At 37.3% G+C, this 22,835-nt stretch overlaps 1 protein-coding gene across 5 annotated transcripts in view; it reads right to left on the bottom strand.

The window, feature by feature from the left end:
* Nucleotides 1-4: 4 nt before the first annotated feature.
* RANBP9 (RAN binding protein 9) overlaps nt 5-22,835 on the bottom strand; it is a 38,908-nt gene continuing 16,077 nt past the window's right edge. Inside the window, exons 3-14 of one of the 5 annotated variants that reach the window (XM_041475468.1) lie at nt 19,009-19,061; nt 17,170-17,337; nt 14,075-14,097; nt 11,914-12,098; nt 10,992-11,104; nt 9,551-9,659; nt 7,950-8,140; nt 6,132-6,279; nt 4,308-4,429; nt 2,091-2,242; nt 1,292-1,403; nt 5-949 (exon numbers count right to left, since the gene is read on the bottom strand). In XM_041475468.1, the coding sequence (XP_041331402.1) occupies nt 819-949; nt 1,292-1,403; nt 2,091-2,242; nt 4,308-4,429; nt 6,132-6,279; nt 7,950-8,140; nt 9,551-9,659; nt 10,992-11,104; nt 11,914-12,098; nt 14,075-14,097; nt 17,170-17,337; nt 19,009-19,061 (1,507 nt within the window). In that variant the 3' untranslated portion in view covers nt 5-818. Of the gene's footprint in view, nt 950-1,291; nt 1,404-2,090; nt 2,243-4,261; nt 4,430-6,131; nt 6,280-7,949; nt 8,141-9,550; nt 9,660-10,991; nt 11,105-11,913; nt 12,099-14,074; nt 14,098-17,169; nt 17,338-19,008; nt 19,062-22,835 lie in introns of those variants that run through there. The other 4 variants (XM_041475469.1, XM_041475470.1, XM_041475472.1 and 1 more) reach the window with 4 other exon arrangements.

Raw genomic sequence — 22,835 nt, 5'->3', positions numbered from 1 at the left:
ATTATGATATCACTACATTTTATTGCAATATAGTACTATTTAAGCACTTTTAAAAATGCAAGGTGTACAAAGATTAAATTAAGACTGTAAATTGACTAAATATTTGGTTTTTATATAAATAGGTCATAACCACACTGTGTTGACATGTAATACTGTTATAATACAACAGTTAAACTGGTGAGCCTACACAACAGAAGCTGTCTGTAGTTAAACAAGGAAACAAAGTTGAAAAGACCATGTTAAAACAAAAAACTACTAAGATCAACAGGTTGGGATTGTAAGTAGCAACAAACATATTCACTCAGCTCCTGAGTAATTCAAGTTTTACAGTACACATTAAAAAATATCATTTCTTCCCATCAACACTATATATCCAAACCATTTGCATTTTGCAAATTACACTGATTGAACTATGTAACAATGGGGGTGGAGGTTGGCAAGTCATCCTGCTTGACGTTTACATCACCCACATGCTAATACATCCATGTTTTCTATTCTTCCGTCCCACCACAAGGTAGCAGGATTTTTGGTTTGTTTTGGACAATCGTTCAAAGGATTGGTACTTGTCAATTTGGATGTCTGACGTTACCAGTGATATTTTCAACTCTTAGTTGTCTAAGAGGTTTAAAGATGGAAATCTCCTAACACTAAGTTAGAAATCATTTGCATCATGCTGTAAACTAGGAAGCAACATAAAGCGACAGACTTGTCCTTAGTACATAATTAAAATTCCAAATTTTAAAATTCCAGTCAGCAGAGCTGATCTACTTTCCATGTTGAATATGCCAAAATGCCTTTCAGACCTTCAAAATGCATAGCTAGTGTAGGTAGTCTTCCACTGTGGCAAATGCACAGGATCCAATTCCTGACCGGGCCATCAATCCTAGACACTGTGATGCCTGTCCCATGGCGAGGGCAAGCGGGGGTTGCTTTGGCAGATTGTGAGTCTCTGAAAAAGAATCACATTGGCAGTTAAAATACCTGAATTGTTTCATAGTACACTGAAAACTTGACATTTAAACTACTTAAATCATTCATTTGCGAGTTTGCTCTTAGAGCAAGACACAAAGCCAGAGCAACAAAGTGACCTTGCGCAGCACCACTACTGAACAGGCCATTTCTGCTCTGAACTACAACAGCAGACAAGTACCTCACACACCCTCCAAAATTATCCCTCTTCCCAGAAGAGTGTACCCAACACTGCTATCCTTACGGTGGAGCAGCAGGGCCACCTGTGTGGGACAGGGGGAAGCACCCTGAGTCTCCTGGGCAGCCAGCAGGCCACACTTACCTAGTATTGCACTATTCAGCACGGAGCACACCGGTTCTCTTTGTATGGGGTCTAGCTGATTTCCAACAGGGCTGCTCCAGGGATCGGAATATGCAAGCAAACTGAATGCATCCTGTGGGAAGATGACTTCTATTACATTTACAGCTACAAGCTAGTGGTGAAAAGAAGGGATATTTTGTACAACTACTTTGATTCAGAATCACAAAGGTGATTGTCAGTGTCCATCAATACAAAAAAATAAAAAGAAACTGTAACAGGACTTGTTCCAATTTCATGTTTTTTCCCAAGAGCAAGGCAAAAGGTAGCATTATTTTACTATGTGATGGGGTAAGAGAGAACAGACTGAAAACTGCGCATGCAGTCTTTGGCAGGAGAATGCTTTTCCAGAACAGTCTCAAATCAAGGCAAACTAATTAACATGCACAGACTAATGACAGCACATTTTAGGCAGCTCTACCAATCCCCTTGTGGTTCATTTATCATTGACAAAAGATCAAAAAGACAAAACCAGTAACTTCAATTAAAAAGGCCAAGTTACATGGTCACAAATGAGAGAAAGGAAAGTGCTAAATCAATTTCTGTGTTTAACTGTGTAACAGCACAAGTTTGTCTTCCCTGAGCATGTGCCACACAGACAAAAAAAGAAGACAGTGCTACACCACAGCTGACCAGAACACCTGCTCTGAGACACGTGAAAAATGGCAGAAGTTAAAGCAGAACAGTGTTCCAACACAACATTCTGTGGGAAGTTCCTGCTGGGCAGCACAGTTATTCACCTCTACAAGAAGATTAAACATACCTTGAGCATTTTCTTATTCACTGTGTTTTTGCCACATTCTCTTCTTAGCTGCTCGCTCATTGCTTGCAATTCTCTTCCAAAATGGATCATCCTTTCAATGGCTGCTTGGCTGCCACCACATAGCTGGCGTCTTAACTGGCTTGAATCTACTTCTAAAGAAATGATATCGTCATCATCAGCACTGGCAGAGCCGAGGGTAACAACCTATGGATCTACAGACTCTGCACTGATTTCACTCAAACACAGCTGCCTGCCCAGAGAGCGGGTCAGCCACAGACCCTGGCCCCACGTGCTCCTGTACCACGCACTGGGGAACTGCTCCTTAGGAACATTTAAGAGACCTGGTTCACTAATGGCAAAGGCTGTCACAGCATGTGCTGTTTATTTGCAAGGGGTAATTTTAAACTAACTAGAAGACAAACCCAGATTTTACCTTAAAATTTTAAGAGAGTTTAAAAAACAACAATGAAAGTCCACACAGTTCTAACTTTCTTAATTCTTTGGCATTGCATTTCTGAAAATACACCGAATTGGGAACTAATAGAGTGTAAAAAAATGCCAAACTTCCTCAACAGCCATGATGGACTGCTACAAGACAATCATTTAGATTGTTCATACTTCTTTTGTAATCAAGCAGGACACTACAACTGATTGCTTTACTGTTTCCTACAGTATTCCCAATACTAGTGATGTTAAAAGATATTGATGCAGCTTATGAATAGTAAACCAACACTTGGCTTCTCTGAAAAATCTGCTTTTTAAAAATTTACACCTAAAGCACTGCATTAAGAAAAAGGCATTTATCCACCCTTTCTTGTCTTTTTTGATCAATGGAATCAAGTTTTAAAATGAGCATTTTGATAGAGTCTTCAATTACAAATCCACTCTTCTTTCTGACTTTAACACTGCTATTTAGTGATATATTTTTGACTACTCTTTCAAAACAGGATTTTTAACTGGCCACTTTATTTTTTTTTCCCTTAGGTGTAAGTGTATCACCTCTGGAAAATACCTGCCTAATTAACCTTACATACACAACACTAAGAAGAACATATAAATATTTCAAAAAGTGAAAAACCACCAGACTCAACCTGGGTGGGGAGGGTTGGGGGTAAACAGTGTAGGTGAAGCACCCACAAGTCTTCAAGTAGTGGTGCTTGTTTCTAGCTCAGCCTAACCTAAGACATGACTTTCCAAAGGCAGGAGGCAACTACATTACAAAAAGCACAACTCCGTGCCCTGTGCAGCTGCTGCATGTCTGTCACAGCAAGTCTCTGCAGAAAAGGCTGCCAGATAGTGAGGACCTGTTCTGGGTTTTCTGTCACAGAAATAAGGTCTTGTTAGTATCCAGTTTCAGAGCATAATGCAGGGAAAATGGTCTGGCAACTTGCATTCCTCCTTGCAGGGCTGTAACAGAATGACATTTGCTGTTCCACTGCACTTCCCAGCAAAGCTGCAGGATCAGCAGCAGCAGCAGCAGATGCCCCGGAACTGGGAAGCACTCACAGGCCTCTGCACGCGCTGCTGCATTCTGAAGGTCTCCAGTTTCACATTTCATTTAAACTACACATTAACTGACATCTGCTTAAATCAATTGTTTGAGTACCAATTCTGCAGCTGCACAAAGGGCAAGCAGAGGGGATTTAAATACTCATTTGTCACCAACATCAACAGGCATGACAGAGTATAAAGCAAATTAAGTAAAACAAAGTTAATTTTGAGCTCATAACTATATAAATTGGTATTTTTTTGGTGGAAAGCATGGGAAAAAAGTTAATTTTTCATTTTTTTACATTTCCCTAATAAAGCTCTTAAGCATTAAATATTAGCACTTTGCATTTCAATATAAAAGATTTAGAATTTCTACGTTTACTGTGGAGCACAAAGATGCCATGAGAACCATGAATGGGAAGAGGGAGAAGCAATTTCCCAACTCAAACACAGGGTGCTACACAACTGGGTGTTTCTTCTCAAAGGTACTTCCTTAAAAATTAATGCTAATTTCAATAGGCATGAGTTACCCATTTCCCCTGTTTTCACACTGATACTGGACCACCTAAATCAGTGGTTTTAAAATTTACATCTAGTAATAGCAAAACAAACAAAAAATTAAGATTTGAGCTAGTAACCCTAATTTTCAAGTTGGGAAGCATTGCAAGTAAAAACATAACCTTGTTGCCATCACTTAATAAAAATGTAAGAAATATCACTGCAGACCCATTTCTGTGTCACATTCTTCCATTTCGTGATCATGTTTAGAACTACCATTTAGGAAGCCATTGGATGAAGTCTCAGCAATCCCATTGGAATAGTGATCTGTTTCCATGTCTACATCATTGCTGAAAAGAGAGTAGTAAATACAAGTTTTACTCATATTTAAGTACTTAGGTTATCTTTACAACTTCATCACACTACTTCCTCATCTTAGCTACTGAAAAGCTGCTGTTAAATATTACCAAGCTAGACCACAGTTTCTTTGATAGCAACTGGTGATACCAGAGCACCATGGGAAGTTTTAAGGTTGTCTCAACATTAGTTGTCAGTAAAATACTATTTTCAGATGCTGAAAATTTAAACATGTCCCTCATTATTCAGGAGTAAGGAATGTAACACATTCTAAATACAGACCGAAAAGTTCTTTATTTATATAATCGTATGTACACAGAGCTGAAGAAAATGCATTGAGAAAATATACTACTCCCACTTTTTAATATAATTAGTATTTATACATAAAAAATATAGTTAAGTCAATATACATCCTCCTTGGAAAATACCATATTTAGGTAACGAATTATTTTGAAAAAATGCCTTCTCCTCTTATTTACCCTGTGGAACGACAGAGGGAAAACAAAAAAATAAAACCCCAAAGCAAATGCTGAGTAAAGCAGAACACTGAAGAGACACTCAGTGGCAAATGCAGAGCATTCAGCTCCTCACAACCCTTTGCTCGCAGCAGCTCACAGAAGTACTTTTAGAAAATGCCAGCGTGGCTTTGGGGACTGAGCTTTGCTGACAGTTGCATCCTGGCCTGTTCTATTCCATCACAGAGAATAGCAACCTAAAACCTCTGTCAAGACCAAACAGATTCAATTTGGAAGTTTAATATCTTGCTTCTAAACAACCAAAAATACTCAGCTTCCTTTGAGGAAGGAAACCAAAAGGCCTCTCTGACTGGGCAAGAACACAGCCAAAGAACTGTCTTCCTCCGTGAAAAATCTCCAAGTTGCCTGGACACTGCCAGACATTTTGGCAGAGGCAACTGCTGATGCAAACAGAAACTGTGGAAAGTCAAAAAGTAAATTGTTACTCTTATTTTTTTACCCCAATTATCACTATTCAACTAAAATACCTTTGGTCATCACCACCACATCCTGTGTGGTAGTTTTGGGAATCTGTTTTGCACAATGCAGCTGAGTGCTGTTGCATTTCACACCAAATTAGGTACACTGCTGCATCCATGCACCCAGAGCTTAACTGTACTGGTTATGAAGAACCATATTAACCCTGGTTAACAGATTTATTTTCACTCTCTGAACTGAATGCTTTTGCACTCATGACAGTGACTGGAGTAGGCAAACAATCCTGGTGTATACAGTGAAAGGGAATCCACACTTCATTTGCATCTCAACTGTGTTTACTTTCCAGATACTGCCACAAATGGAGAGTATCTGGAAAACTTTTCATTACCTGTGTGCAACACACTTAAATCAGTGTCAGTGGCTTCAATTAAAATCCCAAGTGCCAAAGAGTTAATTAACCTTCACTATGGAACTTCGTAACTAACTGTAGCTATAAGCAAGGTAATTTATTTTTGTCCACTGCATTTCTTTAACCCAACAGGAGAAAAAAGTCTATTGAGCTTGAGCTGTCAAAACAATCAGAGTTACCACAAGTTGTTGGCTCCTTACACTATGCTTCAACTGTCCTTGGGGGGGGGGGGGGGAAATCACATCAAAATCCATTGAAAACTCTTCCCTGCCATGCAAACACATGGAAAACACAAGCCTTAAAGTGATTTAGAAGCCTCTAAAGTTTATTTACCTGGAATAGCTGTTAACCTGCTGTGATCTGGATACATTTATGTTGTTGAGCTCTGGTACATTCAAGCTGGTGGTCGTGTGTTTACTGTGACAGTAAGACTGATGCACTTTATTTGATATTACTCCATTACTGCAACTACTTTCAAACCCTGAAAGGAAGTTTTAACAAGGAAGTTGTAGTCATGAAGTGGTACTTACAGATAAGTTTGTAGAAAAAATTAAATAAGTGTAGCATTTACTGACCAGGAACAAGTATGCTAAATTTGCCACACAAACTCAAGTACTGCACCTCCATGTTTCAGGTATTTGAACCCTTAAGGCTTCTAGAGTGCAGAAGTTAAGCATTATTTAACAAGTATTAACACAGACACAAGAAGGTTCTTTCCAGTTGTACTAATATACTGGTAAAACAGAAAACTGCACATATGTAGCAGTTGTTTAGAAAATCTTTTCTAGGCCACTGTAATCATTATGAATGGAAGCAAACATTATTAATTCCTGATCACACAATTCTTTTGATAAATGTGCAGCAGAATTCAGTGCTGAATACTTTGCATGTTGTTATACTTACATACAACCTCCCTCCTTCACCATGTAATTATTTTAATTGTTAATATTGTGCTTTGCTAAAAAAAAATTACACCATGCTGTGAAATTATGATGCCTAGCTAGAATCTCTTCTGACCCTTCTAAAATATAACAGGAAAACTACCATTTGAAGCAAACATGTAATTGCCAGTTCCATCAAACCAAGAGCTCCCAAGTATGTTCTAAAATAGAAACAGGTCACAGGAAAGGCTTATTATAAAGAAAGCAGCTGCTGCCATTTACAAAATCCCAGACATCAATTCTAGTAATACATTCATCAGCCTGCCTCTATTTTCAAAATTGCAAAAAGTACAGGTACTTTCTACACTACGTCCCAATAACCACCTGAAGAACAACCAGAAAATCTGAGTGGTTCTTCACTGACACACGTGATGGCACTCTCGTGACACAGAGGAAAGAAAAGCAAAGCTGCTGTCCTCTTCCAAGGGCAGCAGTTACTCTGATGGCCAGGCTACGCTGACTTTCCACTCCAGCCCACAGAGAAAGGAAAAAAAATAAAGTGCCCCCAATCAGCTCCAGTTCTGATTTGGAAATTACACAGAAGTGAAACTGATGGTCTCTGCTACCTTAACAGTCTTAGTCTTCAAGGATGCCATGTTCAGGTACCATTTTAACATGCTCAGCTTCCATTCAGCAGGGGTGCTTTGGAAGGCATGGGGATCTCCCCATAAGCTTGGGACAGCTTTGAATATTAGTGGCTTCCCACTGAAGATTTCCCACTACTTGAATGCTCTAAGAAATGTTTCAGCTGTGCAGACTGAAATGTGGCTGCCAGCAGCATGTCTTTTACTCAGCCATACCACCCAGCTTCTGGTGTTTCTTGCTCAGCCACAGCTATTCTTGACTTCTCATCAACACCACAGGAAATGGATCATATATACCACTTACTGGATTTAAACCATCTTGCCCAAGCCATAAATCATCATCAAAAGGACAAGAGAAATATATGTCAGAACCTTCCACCTCCCAGACGGAAGCACTTAGAAATTGGTGGCAACCTACTTTGCAAGAAGTAAAGCCAAGAGCATGTGCAAAAATTTTGTGATGAAACTTTCCTTTTTCCCAATGACTGGAAATCCTGTATTTTAATCATTGACATTTTACTGTTACACACAGCATTCAGCATAAAATATTAAGTTTAAAAAAAAAAAAAATTCCATGTGGCGTGGTATGTCCAACTCTGTGTGGTCTATCCTCCACAAGAACTTACCAGTGAAGTGTGTGTTGCTCCCTTTGCCTGTTGCCAAATTGTGAATATTCATTCCATGGCTGGGACTCATGCTAGGACTACTGAATGACCGTGGGCTAACAGGGTAACTGTCTTGAGATTTTGGACTGTGGCCTCCCAAGCACCGCACTTCACTGTCTGTACCATTCACCATCTCTATGAACTGACGCACCCTAAACAAAAGGCAAAAAGTTAAGCTAATAAAACCATTTACACATTTCAAATTACCAACGATAGCAATGATTTCATTTTAGTGTTAAATATAGAACAAGTCTGACTCAACAAAATTCTGAATGTCAGTAACCCAATCATCAATAAGCTCTGGAGCATTCCACCAAAAATACACAATTACAAATTTGTGAGGGAGCAGAACAGGAATATTATCCTTGGAGGACAGCCTTTGTCATTAAGTCCTCAAAGTCTAGAGATTTAAATGATATTTTCTTGTTCTAACTGTTTTCTTTTATTGGCAGGGACAAGGTTATTTCTTGAGAAAGATATGTCATTATGTTGTCATGTCTGTCATTTCTCTCAAAGTAAATGAGAACGGAGTTTGACTGTCTGGAACATTAAGCATTAAAGGGTAACTTAATATTAAACACCTGCACTAGAAAACAGTTCGAAAAGCAAACTCCCATACAAACCTTCCCTTTAGAGGCTGTTGCTCTTTGTCAATTTCATTTTAGATAAGGAGGTTTTACTATGGACTTTAAGGAAGCTCAGAACTCCTGCTTTATGCTTAAGGCTTCAGTAGCCTCAATAGAACAGGCAAAATTTGGAAAGACAGACTGAGAAAAAGATAGCATAAAATTGACGCTATTGAGTGAAGTCTTTCATCAAAATGTTCGCATTTTGTGAATTCTGTGATAAGTCTGGAGTACTATCACGTGAATTCTGTTCAGCACTTGAATATGACAGACTTCAAACACATTCCCAGTTACTTAACTGAACATAAAATTAAAGTGCTTTGTTCTTAGAGGAAATAACGCATTTTTTCCACATTCAAACATTGCAATGTGATACAAAATTCTGGAGAACAGCGCAGCTGGCAAGTAAAAATGCCAGAATGAAGGTGACTATTGTGTGCCTGGGAAGCCAAGAGAACTCTTTGGGATTACGGAATTTCCAGAGTTTTAGCCAGAGTTTTCTAGTAAAATGGCATGGAATGAAACAGCTCATTTAAACTGGTCTTTAAAGTTAGTCACCCCTTTGGAGGAACAGACTAACTTATGCCATAAGGATTCTTAACCTTCTTGAACGTGCTACTGTATCAGTTTCCATTTTAAGTTTTATTTGACACCCAAATGGGACTAAAATTCATTACAAAGAACTACAGAACTTAGTTCTAGAGAACAAGTCTACAGGGAGATGTGAATTATGCTGCAAACCAGGACCTCGATGACAAAACCTAGTTAAACATGTAGCAAATAAGAAGAGCATAAAAAAGTGAAATACACACATTTTCTAAAAAGCGCTGCTTAACTTTGTATAAATTTCTGTGAAAGCTTTAAATGAGTAACTGTCTTGTCTCAGAAGGTACTGTGCCATCTATAAACACACATCTGTATAATTTGAAGACTCACTTTAATGCAAATAAGAGATTAGGATTTCTTTCTAGTAAACTTGGATACAACTGTTGTGTTGTTTCAATGGCTTCTCCCATTCTTCCTGCTAAAACCAATTTCTGAATTCCTGTTCACCAAAAAACAAATAAGAGATTAGGATTTTTTTCTAGTAAACTTGGATACAGCTGTTATGTTGTTTCAATGGGTTCTCCATTCATCCTGCCAAACCAATTTCTGAACTTCTGTTCAGCAAAACCAACATCAGTTAAATGGACAGCTCATGGATTAATACACGCACATTAACGATTAAAAGCTACTGCAACCATCAATCAACAAGATTCTTTTCCTTTTAGAAAAAAAACAGTGTAAAGAAAGATCGTGTTTCCTTAAAATGTTAGCAGGAAAATTTAAGACCTGCACTCCACCTACATGTATCTAAATGAAAACTCGGTATTTTTATTTATTGCCAGCATCCAACTGCTTTGTAGTTAGACTATGCATTTAGAGCTAGAATAAGACTGCAGACACTCTTCTGTGATTTATTTCTCATTTTCACAACTTTATAAATAAGCACATTTCAAATTACTGTCACTCAAGAACATCCAAATTGCATCGCACTCCTACAGGTTCAATTTTGACTAAGAAAAACAAAAATTCAGTCTCTTTCACCTACAACACATACTTCTAATCAAACTACAGTTGAGTAAAATCTTTCACAAATGTCCCTGCTTTAGTTGATGCTTCTGTGGCTGTAACTTGGCTCAAGGTGCAAACAGCCTCCCAGTTCTCTTCACCAAGAGAGAAACTGATCCAAATGAAAAAAACCCCAACAAATGTGTTGTTTTACAACCAAAGCAGTTTCCCCATGTGGTATGTCATACAGTAACACAAATGGTCACATGCTGACAGTCACAGAGCAGGGATTTAAATGGAAGGGGAAGGCACTGTTCCATCAGGCTGTCAAACAGCACTGGCATAGCAAGTTAGAACTGAACTGCTGTTAGTTGTCCTTGTCCTCTTCCCCTCACATCTGTAAGCAGGAAAACTCAAGTTTCATTTAATTTATAAAACAGTCTCTAAACTCAATCCCTTTTCACAGTTCAGATAATAATATGTTTGTCATGACTAAGTTTTATATTCCTGTTTGTGACTAACCATTAGCTCTCACAAGCACTCAGAGACACTACACACACTTGTTTCAGACATATCACAACTTTCCATTCAAGAGAAAAGACAACAGATAATTTACCACATTCTGCTACATCAAACAAGTTACAAAGTATTACTGTGCGATTTTTCATACCAGCTGCTCATACATGTGTAACATTAGATGACAGCAAAGAACTGTGCTATTGAGTAGTGCTGCAAGCAAATTCTACAACGCTGCTTAAGAGAAAGCTTTATGTAGTATGTGTTTAAGGGAGGAAAAAAAGGGATGCAACATGCTTTCCAGCCTTACTTTGTCTGTTCTTAATGGAAGCTAATTCTTCTAGCACAGTCTGGTCCGTGGATCTGGCGAATGCCTCTGCTGTTGCACAGTATCCATGGTGAACTAAGTAAGATGATACCATTCTAAAAATAAACAAAAACAGAACTCAGAAATACTCATTAAATACAGGTAAGAAACCAAGAACTCCTGGATGTAAAAACCCTTTGATAAAATAAGCTGACTGAATTGAAAAATTCAGCTTGAAATGCAGAGACTTCTGTACAAGTCAGACAAAAGCAATTCAGTTAAGAGTCAGTATATTCTTCAAAACACTGTACAGAAAAATAATTTTTAAAAATAATAAATGCATAACTTTATTATGATGAATTTTAGTAACAATTATTCATGACCCAAAGGCAGGATCAGTTCAAATACTAACTGCTAATTAAACTGGAGGGGTTTTATCTCATTACACCCACTGAAGTGAGATTACTGCACAATAAGTTTTTGTTTTCACCGAAAAAATAAAAAATGCAAAGTGAGAACCACCATTTTTCCACAAAACAGTAATGAGACATAACTTAACCTGGCATGCTGAAGCTGAGAATGCAAAGGGAAACTTCCAGAGCCCAGAATATTAAAGCTGCCCATTACAACCACGGCGACTTTCCTACAAAATCCCCAGTCCGTATTAGAGAAGTCAAATTAGAACAGAAGTCTTACACTCATCATTATAAAGTCCAAATTATTAATGACACAGACAACTCTGCCACAAAATCTGTTCATAGTCCCTTTCTACACTATTATCAAACTTGGTAACAAAATTACTTGCACTATTTTTTAATAGCATCTATCACCTTTTTGCACAAGACAATAGATATAATGTTTTAAAGATCTCTGAAATCATGCAACTAACAACTTTAAAAAAAATTAATAATATTACAAGTCTTACTTCTGAATCATTGTTTGCCACTCTCCTTCCCGATCTCCTATTGGAAATCTGTCAATCTGTGCTTGAATTTTGGTTCTCCACTCTCGCATATAGTCTTCAATATCAAATACAAATGGGTGTTGTCCAAAATTAGCATCCACAACCTCTCCTGGTGTTTGAAGACCTACTGTAGGGTACAAGTTTGGCTGCAAGAAATATTCTAGTTAGTTTTTGACACTTGCCCTAGAATCCCCACTCTTGTGGGTCTGGCTTTTTTTTTCACCTCTAGTAATAACCTCTCTGCTTCTAGTAGTGTGTTCCAGCAGCAAAAGCAGCTTCTGTCAATACAGCAACACAAGGACTGACTAATTTTACTCCCAGTACCCATAGTTTCTTTTTATTCAGAAGAAGAAAATCTTACTGACATTCTAGCCAGAAAATACACCTTTTAAACTGTTACATGTTACAACTTTTGGGCTAGATTTCACAAAATATTAAGTAACAATTTTTGATGATTTTTAAAGACCTGTTTTTTTCCTTTAAAAAGAGAACAGAAAAAAATAAACTTACAAAGTGGGCCATTTTCCTTTTAGGGTGAAATACTTAAAACATCACTGAATTTTAGTGTTAAGAAATGACAGGATAGACAACTCAATAGCCTTAAAGTCCAATTGTAGTGACTAACAAAAACTGTAACAATGCATTGATGTTTTAATGAATTCCTGGACTTGTATCTAGGAAAATACTTTAACAGCATTTATTGTTGTCTCAGTTTTATTTTCTGCTTAGAAATTAGGTCTTCATGCAAATTTAAAATATGCCAAATATGAGAAAGGTAAATCTGCCTGTTGGGATAAAGGCAATTTTCTTAAATGTAATGAGCATCTCAGCAATGGCAAGGCAATCAATTGCGTGAATGGGGTTTTATTACTAGGGTCTTCTGTGTGTGTGTGGGGGGAGATAGTTTAAATTCTTTTTTTAAGTTTACTTAGTAAATATACCCACATCATAATTACACTGCAGACAATGGTGGTATGGTATAATAGGATGTTGATCTATGGAACTATTATGCTAAATAAAGCTATCAGTAAGAAGTTATCAACATGCAGGTCAGTAGGAACTCTGGAGCCCAGAGAACCCAGTGAAATGAAAAATACTCTGGTTTCTCAAACCACGCCCAAGCCAATCTTGCCTCTATTTTCACAAATACACCATTTGCTTTTTTAAATAAACATGCTCATACTGTTACGTAGTCTAAAATAATCAACAAACCACAAGTCTCAAATCTTTTAACGAGATGGAAACCATTGATTCTAAAAAGGGGTTCAGCTTCATAATTCAGATTATAGTGTCAGTTTTCCTGAGCTGGCACCATGTGCTAGCAAGGAGTCCTGCTAGCATCCTCAAGATCCAGGACAGTGGCAGTGGTTTCCTACACAAAACACTCAACCCTGTGGTAGGACTAAGAGGCTCCTTGGGTTACTGACTTCATTTTTCCTTAATATCTGTCCTTGCCTCTTAAGGCCACACAAAGGGAGTAGCTGGCCAGATGGACGTGCATCACACACTGCACCTTAAACAGATTAAATCAGAAATGAAGTGGATGAGAAGAAAACCAAAGTAAGTGCAGTATCATGCCTCTATCAGTAGTATAGGGAACAGATGCCAGTTTTAAGGAAAGCACATTTTAATTCACTCAAAAGGTACAAGACTTCAGATATGTGCAGCTTTTAAAAAAAGAAATTTGATATACAAATGTGTATCATATGTACTTGATATATCAAATACATTTGATTCTGTGAAGCAAAAATTGTGAAAATCAGGCATCAGGAATGAGTTACAGTGACAATATCTCAAGCAGACATTGGTTTTTAATACAGCTCTGATTCTGTATGTAAGGCTTGAATGTGCCAAAGCATGTAATAGCTATTTGCATGTATTATTATTCTGCTAAAAAAAAACCTGAAAAGGAAAACCTCTTGTAAGGATCAGTGTAAAACCAAAACACTTTCGCCTTCAGTTAAAAATTCACCACTGAAATCATTACGAGAAATATCTAATATTAAATTGGCTACAAAGATTATCATTGTGATTCCAACAAACATAGGGTAAATGCTAGTCTGATCTGAAACATCTGTTTAAAGACACAAAGGAAAACTGTCTGAAAATGCACTTATCTTACCGGTAAATCTGTGAAAGCGATGCCTGCAATAAAGAGAAAATTAAGATTAATTTCCATGTGTCTGGATTCTAGCTTTACTTTCTTAAATGTATCATCATCTGTTCAGAAATCTCACTCAAACATCTCACAAATAAGCTAAGTATGGTGAAATCCACAACGCTTATGCACAATTCATATTTTTTTAAAAATAAATGGCGGTATTTGGCAAAAAGTAATCATCATTCAAAAATACTTAAATTGCCCTTAATTTTTTCAAAATAGGTCATAAGACTTAGCAAATCATACAGACAGGCAGATTAGAAAGTCTGAAAGTTCTAGCTACATACTAAATTTAGAGAAGAAAGGTAAGGATATCTGAAAATACTTTTTCACTTGCATGTCATGATGCTGCATCAAGATTTAATGGTGTCTTTTCTGGTTTGCTATTACTTTTCTTCATACTCACTCACAATCTTTACACAAGCAGCACATGTCTGTAATACTCCAAACCAGCCTGCAAATGTTTCACTCTAATCCATGCCTCATGCTTTGGTTTTCAAACACTACAGCTTAATATCTTGTTACATAATTACAAACATCCATCTACCCGTAGAACCAAGGGAGTGATTTTGCTGTCTCAGGATTAGAGAAAAACATGACCTCTATACACTTCAGGAACTTCAGGCAATTTCACGGGGTGGGCAGCTTTCAGTTAAAAAAAACCCAATCTGTCAGTAATCTCCTTCTGACAGCCAAATAATAGCAGTATTTCAGAATTTCCTTTATTGTTGCAAGTATTTTTTTTTAATGCTGAATTATTCAAACCCACTTATCCCTTCAACTTTCAATTTATTTTGTACCACCACCTTTTCAAACTTAAGATGAAAAAAAAGCTTTTAACCTTTGTCCTAAATTCCATCCCTGTTTTCAATCTCTACTCTTCACCAGGATATCAAACCTCAAGAGCATCTGAATTTCTTACCCACATCTTCTGAGACAGAAGAATGGCACACTGAGTGAGAATCTGTTTCCTCCCATCACATCTCAAAGCTACAATTTTATTTATTCCCTGCTCTTACTCTATCTTTTTCTAAGCTATATCATTTTTTCTATTTAGCAATTTTGACATCCAACTTGGCATTTTCCAAAATGGAGGCTGTAGGTATGACAAATAAATGATGACTAAGTGATATGTAGGTGCTGGGGTCTTGGGGCGGGGGATTTGTTTGGGATTCTTGTCAACCCAGGATTTCACACTTGCATGACAATAGCTTAGCCCTTTCTGCAGCATCAAATCCCAGGCTGAGTCAAAGACTTCCTATATTCTAGACCAAGTATGTGGGCCCAGAGAAGAAACACAAATGTCCTCCAAGTCATGAACGTACAGGAATTCTGGACAACTAGCAACTGCAACAACTCAGTGAGACAGACAAAATTTCTGATTTCTTTCTCCACTCAACACAGAATCAATTTTCTTATGTCAGAAGCTAAAGCTAGAAAAGTCCATGACAGCAGAACAGCTGTCAGGTTTCCTTCTGAAATCCATAAAGTGTTTGTCAGACTCAGTCTATGACAGATGACATTTTATTAGCCTCCCCTCACCTATGCCATTCTGGTCTCCTCTAAAAACAGATTTTAATCTTTTACACTGTTGTTTCACAGTTGGCCTAATCCAGTCTGCTTTATGTTTTCCACTGAAAAGGAGGGTTCTGCTCTTGCCTTGCTCTAGCTCACTCACACTTTCAGGTGACCATAAGTGAGAATACTCATGTCTCTTTAGTTGATCACGTGATCCAACTTCCCTGCAGGCACATTGTGAATGTTTCAAAAAGGGAATAAGGTAAGACTGCTTTTCTCAGCTTTAACCCAGTAAAAGATTAGGGCAAACACAAGCCCGTTATCTTCCACTTGGACCTATCCTGCAACAGGATGCCAAAAGAAACAACTACACAGTGCATGGTTCAAGTGTCCCACTGCCCTAGGTCTCAAGGTATACAGACTCATTCAATTTAGAAGGAACATTAAATCATGAAAGAATATAATCACAGAAGTGATTAAATGGAATTGACCTCAGGAGGATACTCAAAAGCCCTGCTATGAGTAGAAGCAGGAAAACTCCTAAGTCAGATGTGTTTGCATACGGCCTGAGCAAACAAACTGTCAGTCATGTTCAGGGAGGCTAGAAAAGAATTTAAACCACATCCTTCCCCCTTTTTCCAGACCTACTTTGTGTTTGCCAATGTAAGAAAATAGAACAGCAACTTCAAGGCCACCTATCTCAATAATTTCTTACTTAATTTCATGCTACCCTCTCCTTTCCTTATCACATTTCTACCCATCACAGGAACCTTGTTCTTCTTTGAGCTTCATCTGTTCAAAGTTCCTGCTCCCCTCAGCACAATTCCAAGATCTCTTCCTGAGCCCCCACTCCTTTCTTAATGCAGGAAGTAATTTTTTCTCTTCTTTCTTTACCCTCTGTATCTTGGCTCATTAAATTACATTAAGTAACTGAAATAGATATTCCATAAAAATTTTTAACTCCACCCACTCCTCACATCTTCAAATTCAAAAATTATCTCACAGTGTTGCCTAATACTACAATTTACTGTATGAGTTTAATGGACTTAATTTTAGCTCAACTTTTATAATTTATGGCTTTAGCCCAACTATGAATGACTCCAGACTGGGAATCCAAAAGACACTGTTCTCCAACATATGCTCAAAATAACATGCATCCAATATAAGGTTTTAGTGAAGGCTGGGTGTTCCCCCTACAGCAGCAAGAAATTTTAGCTATATCCATTCTCCTTATTTTCAGTTCTCTTATTATCTATTACTTTATGACCATTAAGCACTATTTGTGGATTTACTAATGGAGTTCATTAATGCAGATCCTGTGGAATGAGATGCCGCAAGATGAATCCTCCAAAATTCACAAGTAATCTTAGTGCTAATGGCACAGAAGAATTATTTTTCCCAGTTCTTGAACTACTTTATAGGCTATCAAACTATCAAAAGAACTATTCAAACTCTGTGCTCCTAATGTGAAGAGGGCTTCCTATTCACAACAGACTTAAAGATATAGTGCTGCCATGAAAGGCAGCATTGCTCCGTACCCAGGCTGTGTCCATTCTTGGTGTAGAAGCAGGTGTTATTGATAAGGTTGACACAACAACCAATGACATCGCCCGTAGTAAACGTTGGGCCGTAAGGTTGTCCCGTTCCAGAGGAACAGAATGAATGTCCATCATCTCCATGGTAACCATATGAATGTTTATCCCAGCCTAGAGAACAAAAACATTTGAAATTTATTAATTTTCTTTATTATTAAATAAATTGAAGACTGTGCTAAGTTGGTATATTCTAGCCAGGTTAATACAGTTAATTATTATGCTCAGCTTTCTGCTTTCTAATATTTCTTACCTAGGAAAGCCACTATGTAATCTTTAAAATGACAACTTCTTTTATCAAAACGGCTGAATAAGTAACTGCATTTGTAGTATATAACAGGTAATGCAAAATCAGATAACACATATTTCTCTTTATGCAAACATACAATATTACCAACACCAAAAATATAATCAGCTACAATGCTGAAATTCAAAAAGCTACATACAGATCTGACATGTCCCAGTAAAGCAGTGAAGATTCTCCTGTTCTCCCTTTCATTTTGCAGAACTATTGCTACCATATGTCATAATCAGATTCTTCCTGGCTACAAACCAAACAGGCATCTCTGGGGAAACATATTTCTAGTCCTGATTATTATCAATGACTATTCAGCAGCAAGCAGCCTCTGCATAATAACAGAATCTCCAGACAAAAGTGTAACTAGCTATGCTGTCCCTGAAAATAAAAATAAATTTTCAATAAAAGGAAAAAAATTAGCAATACAGGTGAAAATCACAGCCAAGAGCAAATCATTATGCATGCAAATATGGTGCTGATTTTTCAGGTGAAAAAGCTGTAGAATCTTTAAGAAGCTTCATACTGTTCAATGAAATTCACAACAAGCAATCTTGGTTTGTGCTCTTTTACAAATAACTATCTACACTCTCTGCAAGTCAATACTGAACCTCTTCTGTCAAGCTGCTGCCTAGCAGGTTAATTTGGAAGTATTTTCCACACTTAGACCCTTAATCCTTATCATCAGTAGCTTCAGCTGGTTCCATATTAAGCATCTCTCAGTAAATGAAAGACAACCCCAAATTATTGCAGTTACATTGATTAGTAGTATATTTGATAATTATAGCATCCTAAATCATACTTAAATTTAATGCCACCCACTAATAATTCATGAGCCTTAGGTGGGCTCACAGTGTAATAGGGACTTGCAGTCATCATATGAATCTCTACCAGAGCATTTGGGTAAGAAAGATAAAACTCAAAAGTAATGAAATGCAGATACTTGAAGGTCAATTCAACATGGTTTTGTATTTTGGTAATTTCAAGATCCTCAGTTGGTTGGATATTTTTTACACATTTAAAGGTCTGTTAAAAACCCAGTCTTTTATGTATACACACACAAATTCAGAGATACTACAGACAATTGTTAACTAGACAGTGTCCCTGACTATGCAGGTCAATGGAACAGTCAAAACTAAAAATCAGGCTACACACTCTTACTATGAAGGCTGGAAAGGTAAAGGTACAGAAAGTGACAAAAGAAAGTTTTTCTCATAGTAGCTCATTTTTATTGCTAGAAATCCAGCATACAGAGCATGGAAATCTATACTGTATTTGTTTCCTAAAAAGTATCTGCACAATTTTAAAAATAACAGTAAGAGCTGACAGAAGTAGTACAGAAGTAAATGTAGAGTAAAAGTTAAACTTTTCAGCTGTAAGTGTTACATAACTCCAGTAACAGATAAAACACAGAGGTGTCATGCTATACTCTATTGCTTACCAAAGCTGAAGCATATTTTAAAAACCAGTGTAAAGCAACTGAAACATACCTGGTAGTCTGTTCATGTTCACACCCTGCGCCGAAAGCCCAATTCCCATGTAACTAAAAATGAAAGAACAAAAGAAATGCATCTGTCTCTTACAAAAATACTTATGTATGTGCAACATTGCCAAAAAACACTATGCTAACTAATCATCGACCAATTAAGCTACTGAGAGGTTATTTAATAGTGGCATAAGAACACGGGATTCTCAGCATATATGGTTTAATATGGACAGATCCTGTCTCTGCAGGAGGTAAGGACAACTTTATTTTCTTTTTGGCATCCTGGGTTGTTGATAGAGAATAATGCTATTAGCTACAATGTTTAAAGCATGAACAAAGAAAGCCAAAGGTCACAGCTTATTTTGAAAGTAGGGGTACAGTCATACACATATCAATTTCATCATCTTCAACACACCAAATTATGTTTTGCAGACAAACTGGAATGAGTAATTTTGTAAAATATATGCAACATTGCATTACTTTAGCAGCAAAAATGCAACCTTGCACAGCACTTATGAAAAGATCACACTGAAACATTAAAGGCCTGGATTGTAGAGCAGAATGTTAACTTGAGAAATTTACCAGCAATAGCACTCAGCTGCTTGCAATCTGGTGGCAAACTAAAAAGGGGAAAATATTTGTACTACACTAACCAGTAATCTGAAATAAAGTCGAAAAGCCAGCTTTACAAAAAGGTGGTTTTAATGAAGTCAGTGTCCAGTACAATTGTTAACAATTTAATAGCAAATATCAGAAAGCTGAAATGAAGAATTTCCTCATCTCTAAATAACACTACTAGAAGTTAGCAAAATCAATTTTGCTTGTTTCTTAAGCAAAACTAATGTCATTACCAAGACTACAAGAATACAAAAAGAGAAACAGCAAAATGAAATGCTAGGCTTTCACCATTGTCTCTTGCCCAAAATAAAGCAACACCCCTCCAACAACTAAAGCACGCATCCAAAAATCAGCTAAACCTACATTTACTTGTTATCAAATCATTCAAAGTATTTTGACACTAGTTCACATCAGTTAACAAGAATTTGCTGTGAAATAATAAACTGTATGAAAACAAAATATTCACCTGTGGCAATCTGGAAAGTTTAAGTCAACAAACATGACCTTTGTATTCCCATCTCATAAAATGAAATTTTAAAGCAACTGTTCCACTTGGAAGTGCAGGTTATTCTGCTATTTAAAATGCTTTTGACACAAAATGAAACTGAGCAGAACATCTCAGAAGTGATATGCTTAATTGTGTACGGGGGTTTCTGCTTTTTCTATGGATCACTTCTAACAGTTACCTTACCTGATTCCATGTTTCATACTTAAAAAGCCCTCCTCTGATAATTTCTAATGTATAATAATACCATCTTCCTCTCTTTCAAACATACCAGCATGAAATGCAACCTCAGAACCATATACAGCAGATATTGCATTTAAAAATACTGAAGAGCTGAAGCAAAGGGCAACAAACAAAAGGATTAGTCTTTGCTGCATTGCTGAATACATTACTGAGGCACCACTGCAGCAGCAGATTCAACAAAACAATTATAAATGAAAGCAACAAGTGGAAAGCCCTTGATTTTGTCTTAAATAATAAAGGCAGAGCTGTTATTAGCATAGTCTGAGGTCTGATACATGAAGGACACTCATGTGAAGACTGAAAATCTCTTGTTCATTAAAGAAAGGATGTTTACTTTTTAAAACAATTTTAGATGACTTGAATGCCACTGACTGCAAAAAGCCTTTGACTGCAAGTCAGATTTAAAATGCAATCAAGGTTTTGTTTCAGTATTTTTATAGCAACAACACTAAGGTTACACAAAAATTCAAAATATTAGATAGAAGATCATTGTCTAGGCAACATTTTGATATCACCACTGTTTTCTTCCTCAGATATCCTAACTTCCAACCCTCCTCAGTAACAGCTGTAAACACAGACAAACTGTATTTAATACAGCTGGGAACAAGGAATCTTTACCCACTGATAGTGACTGGAAAGCACTAGGCACTAACACCATCTCAGGAAGAAGATGGATGTTAACACTAATGTATTTTTCCCAGGGATTCACTTACAGCTACTTGAAATGTTAACACCATTTTGTGAAGGAGACATGCTATTAATAGAAACTGAAGTTAGATAAAAACATTGCAACTAATGAATTTACTATAGACATCTTTCACAAGGCAAAAGGAATGTCTACAACTCATGGTTTGAAGTGAGCGAAATTAAAGGCTCATCAATTAAGCTAATTTCTTCTTTTTTAGAGTTGATAGATAGGTAATTTCATGTTCAACTAGGTTAGTACACTATAAATTGAGGGGGAAAATAGTACCATGAGAGACAGGCTTTAAATGCTCAAGAATTTATTAACAGGAGTTGTATCTATCCCAAACCACTACATGCAACTTTCTTACCTTTTCCTCACACCTGTAACAGACTTGTTTGTTTGTTTTTTTTTAAGACACTTAACCCTATTTTAGGTCAAGAGTCAGGGCTTGCAAAGACTTGCTTCAGTGGAAGGAAGTACATAAACTGTCCTCCTGTTTGCTGCTTAAAATTCACATTTCATGCATGTCAGGATAAGAAGAAGAGTGGCAGAGCTATGTATTTAAGTTTTCCTCCCTTAGTTTATGACAAAAATGATGGGCATCACAGCGAGCAGCCCAGGTACAATGCAGGCCCAGAATATTCTAAGTCAGCTCATGATGCACTTGCTGTCCTGTCACATTAATAGGTTTGGTCTAGGAGACCAAAGTGGACCTTCCTGTTCTTCCTGTCTGCAGCTGTGTCAGCCATAAGAGCTGTCCTTGGGAAGTGGAGGTGTCAGCACCACGAAGCAGCACCCTCAGTCCATTCTGTAGCACCTTCCAAAAATGGACCTGACACAGCATGGCTTCAGAGACCAGAGAGGGTGAACAATGGTGTGGTTCTGATGCTGCCTCCCTCAGTACCTGAGGACTGTCCCTCCACCTCAGCTCCCCACCCAGACACATCCTGGCCTTTGCAGCGGGAGGATCATTTCTCCAGGCAAATGGCACAAAGTGGCCTGGTGCCTGTTTTATTAAGCAGCCCCTCTTTCTGAGCAATTTCAGTCCCACTGGCTGCTACTCATCACCTCATTAACATGCTCAACTCTTACAGGATCTCATAAAACAACGAACAACCACTTATGGAAGACATGAAATCAACCCATGAGAGTCTGAAATAATAGACTATAGCTGGAAAACAATTTAAAGTACAGCCAAATTGGTATTAAGGACCAAGAAAGCAAGAGTATTTTAAAAAGTCTTGGTTTCTTTTCACTTCAAATTGTATTTATTCTTGTTGCAGTCCAGTTCAATTAAGATATAGTTTACCATTTTAGTGTGTCAGCACATTTTCTAGTTTACATTTCACAAGTCATATAGAAACTTTAGGAACACCACAAAACTACAGAATTAAAAATTTGCTGAAGATTCATTTTTTTTACCACAAAGCAGAAGAGAAAATGTCAAAAAAGAGGCATTATGATACCTACTTTTTTCCTGTAACACATACTGAAAAGCCTAGGCTTCTCTGCAGAGAAATGTTTAAGTAGAAAGCTCACAGTAACTATTTTCTCCTCAAGTATCTTCCTAGTCAAAGAACTAAATTTACATTTTTGCTGGAGCCTAAAGTTTCTACTTGGATGCCTGAATAGACTAATTGTGAGAAATAAAAAGAGCCAGAGCCAAATAGAAGGGAAAAACAGCAGTAAGAGATGGTACAGAACTGCAGATGCTAAAAGAGCAAGAAATTAACAAAACCCAGAAAGAGACACAACTCTGATTTTTATTTATAAGTCT

Source organism: Pyrgilauda ruficollis, unplaced genomic scaffold (assembly GCF_017590135.1).
Source record: "Pyrgilauda ruficollis isolate IOZ18807 unplaced genomic scaffold, ASM1759013v1 scaffold35, whole genome shotgun sequence".
Classification (NCBI taxonomy): Eukaryota; Metazoa; Chordata; class Aves; order Passeriformes; family Passeridae; genus Pyrgilauda; species Pyrgilauda ruficollis.
The sequence above is the reverse complement of the archived record's forward strand: the minus strand, read 5'-3'. Positions and strand labels throughout refer to the sequence as shown.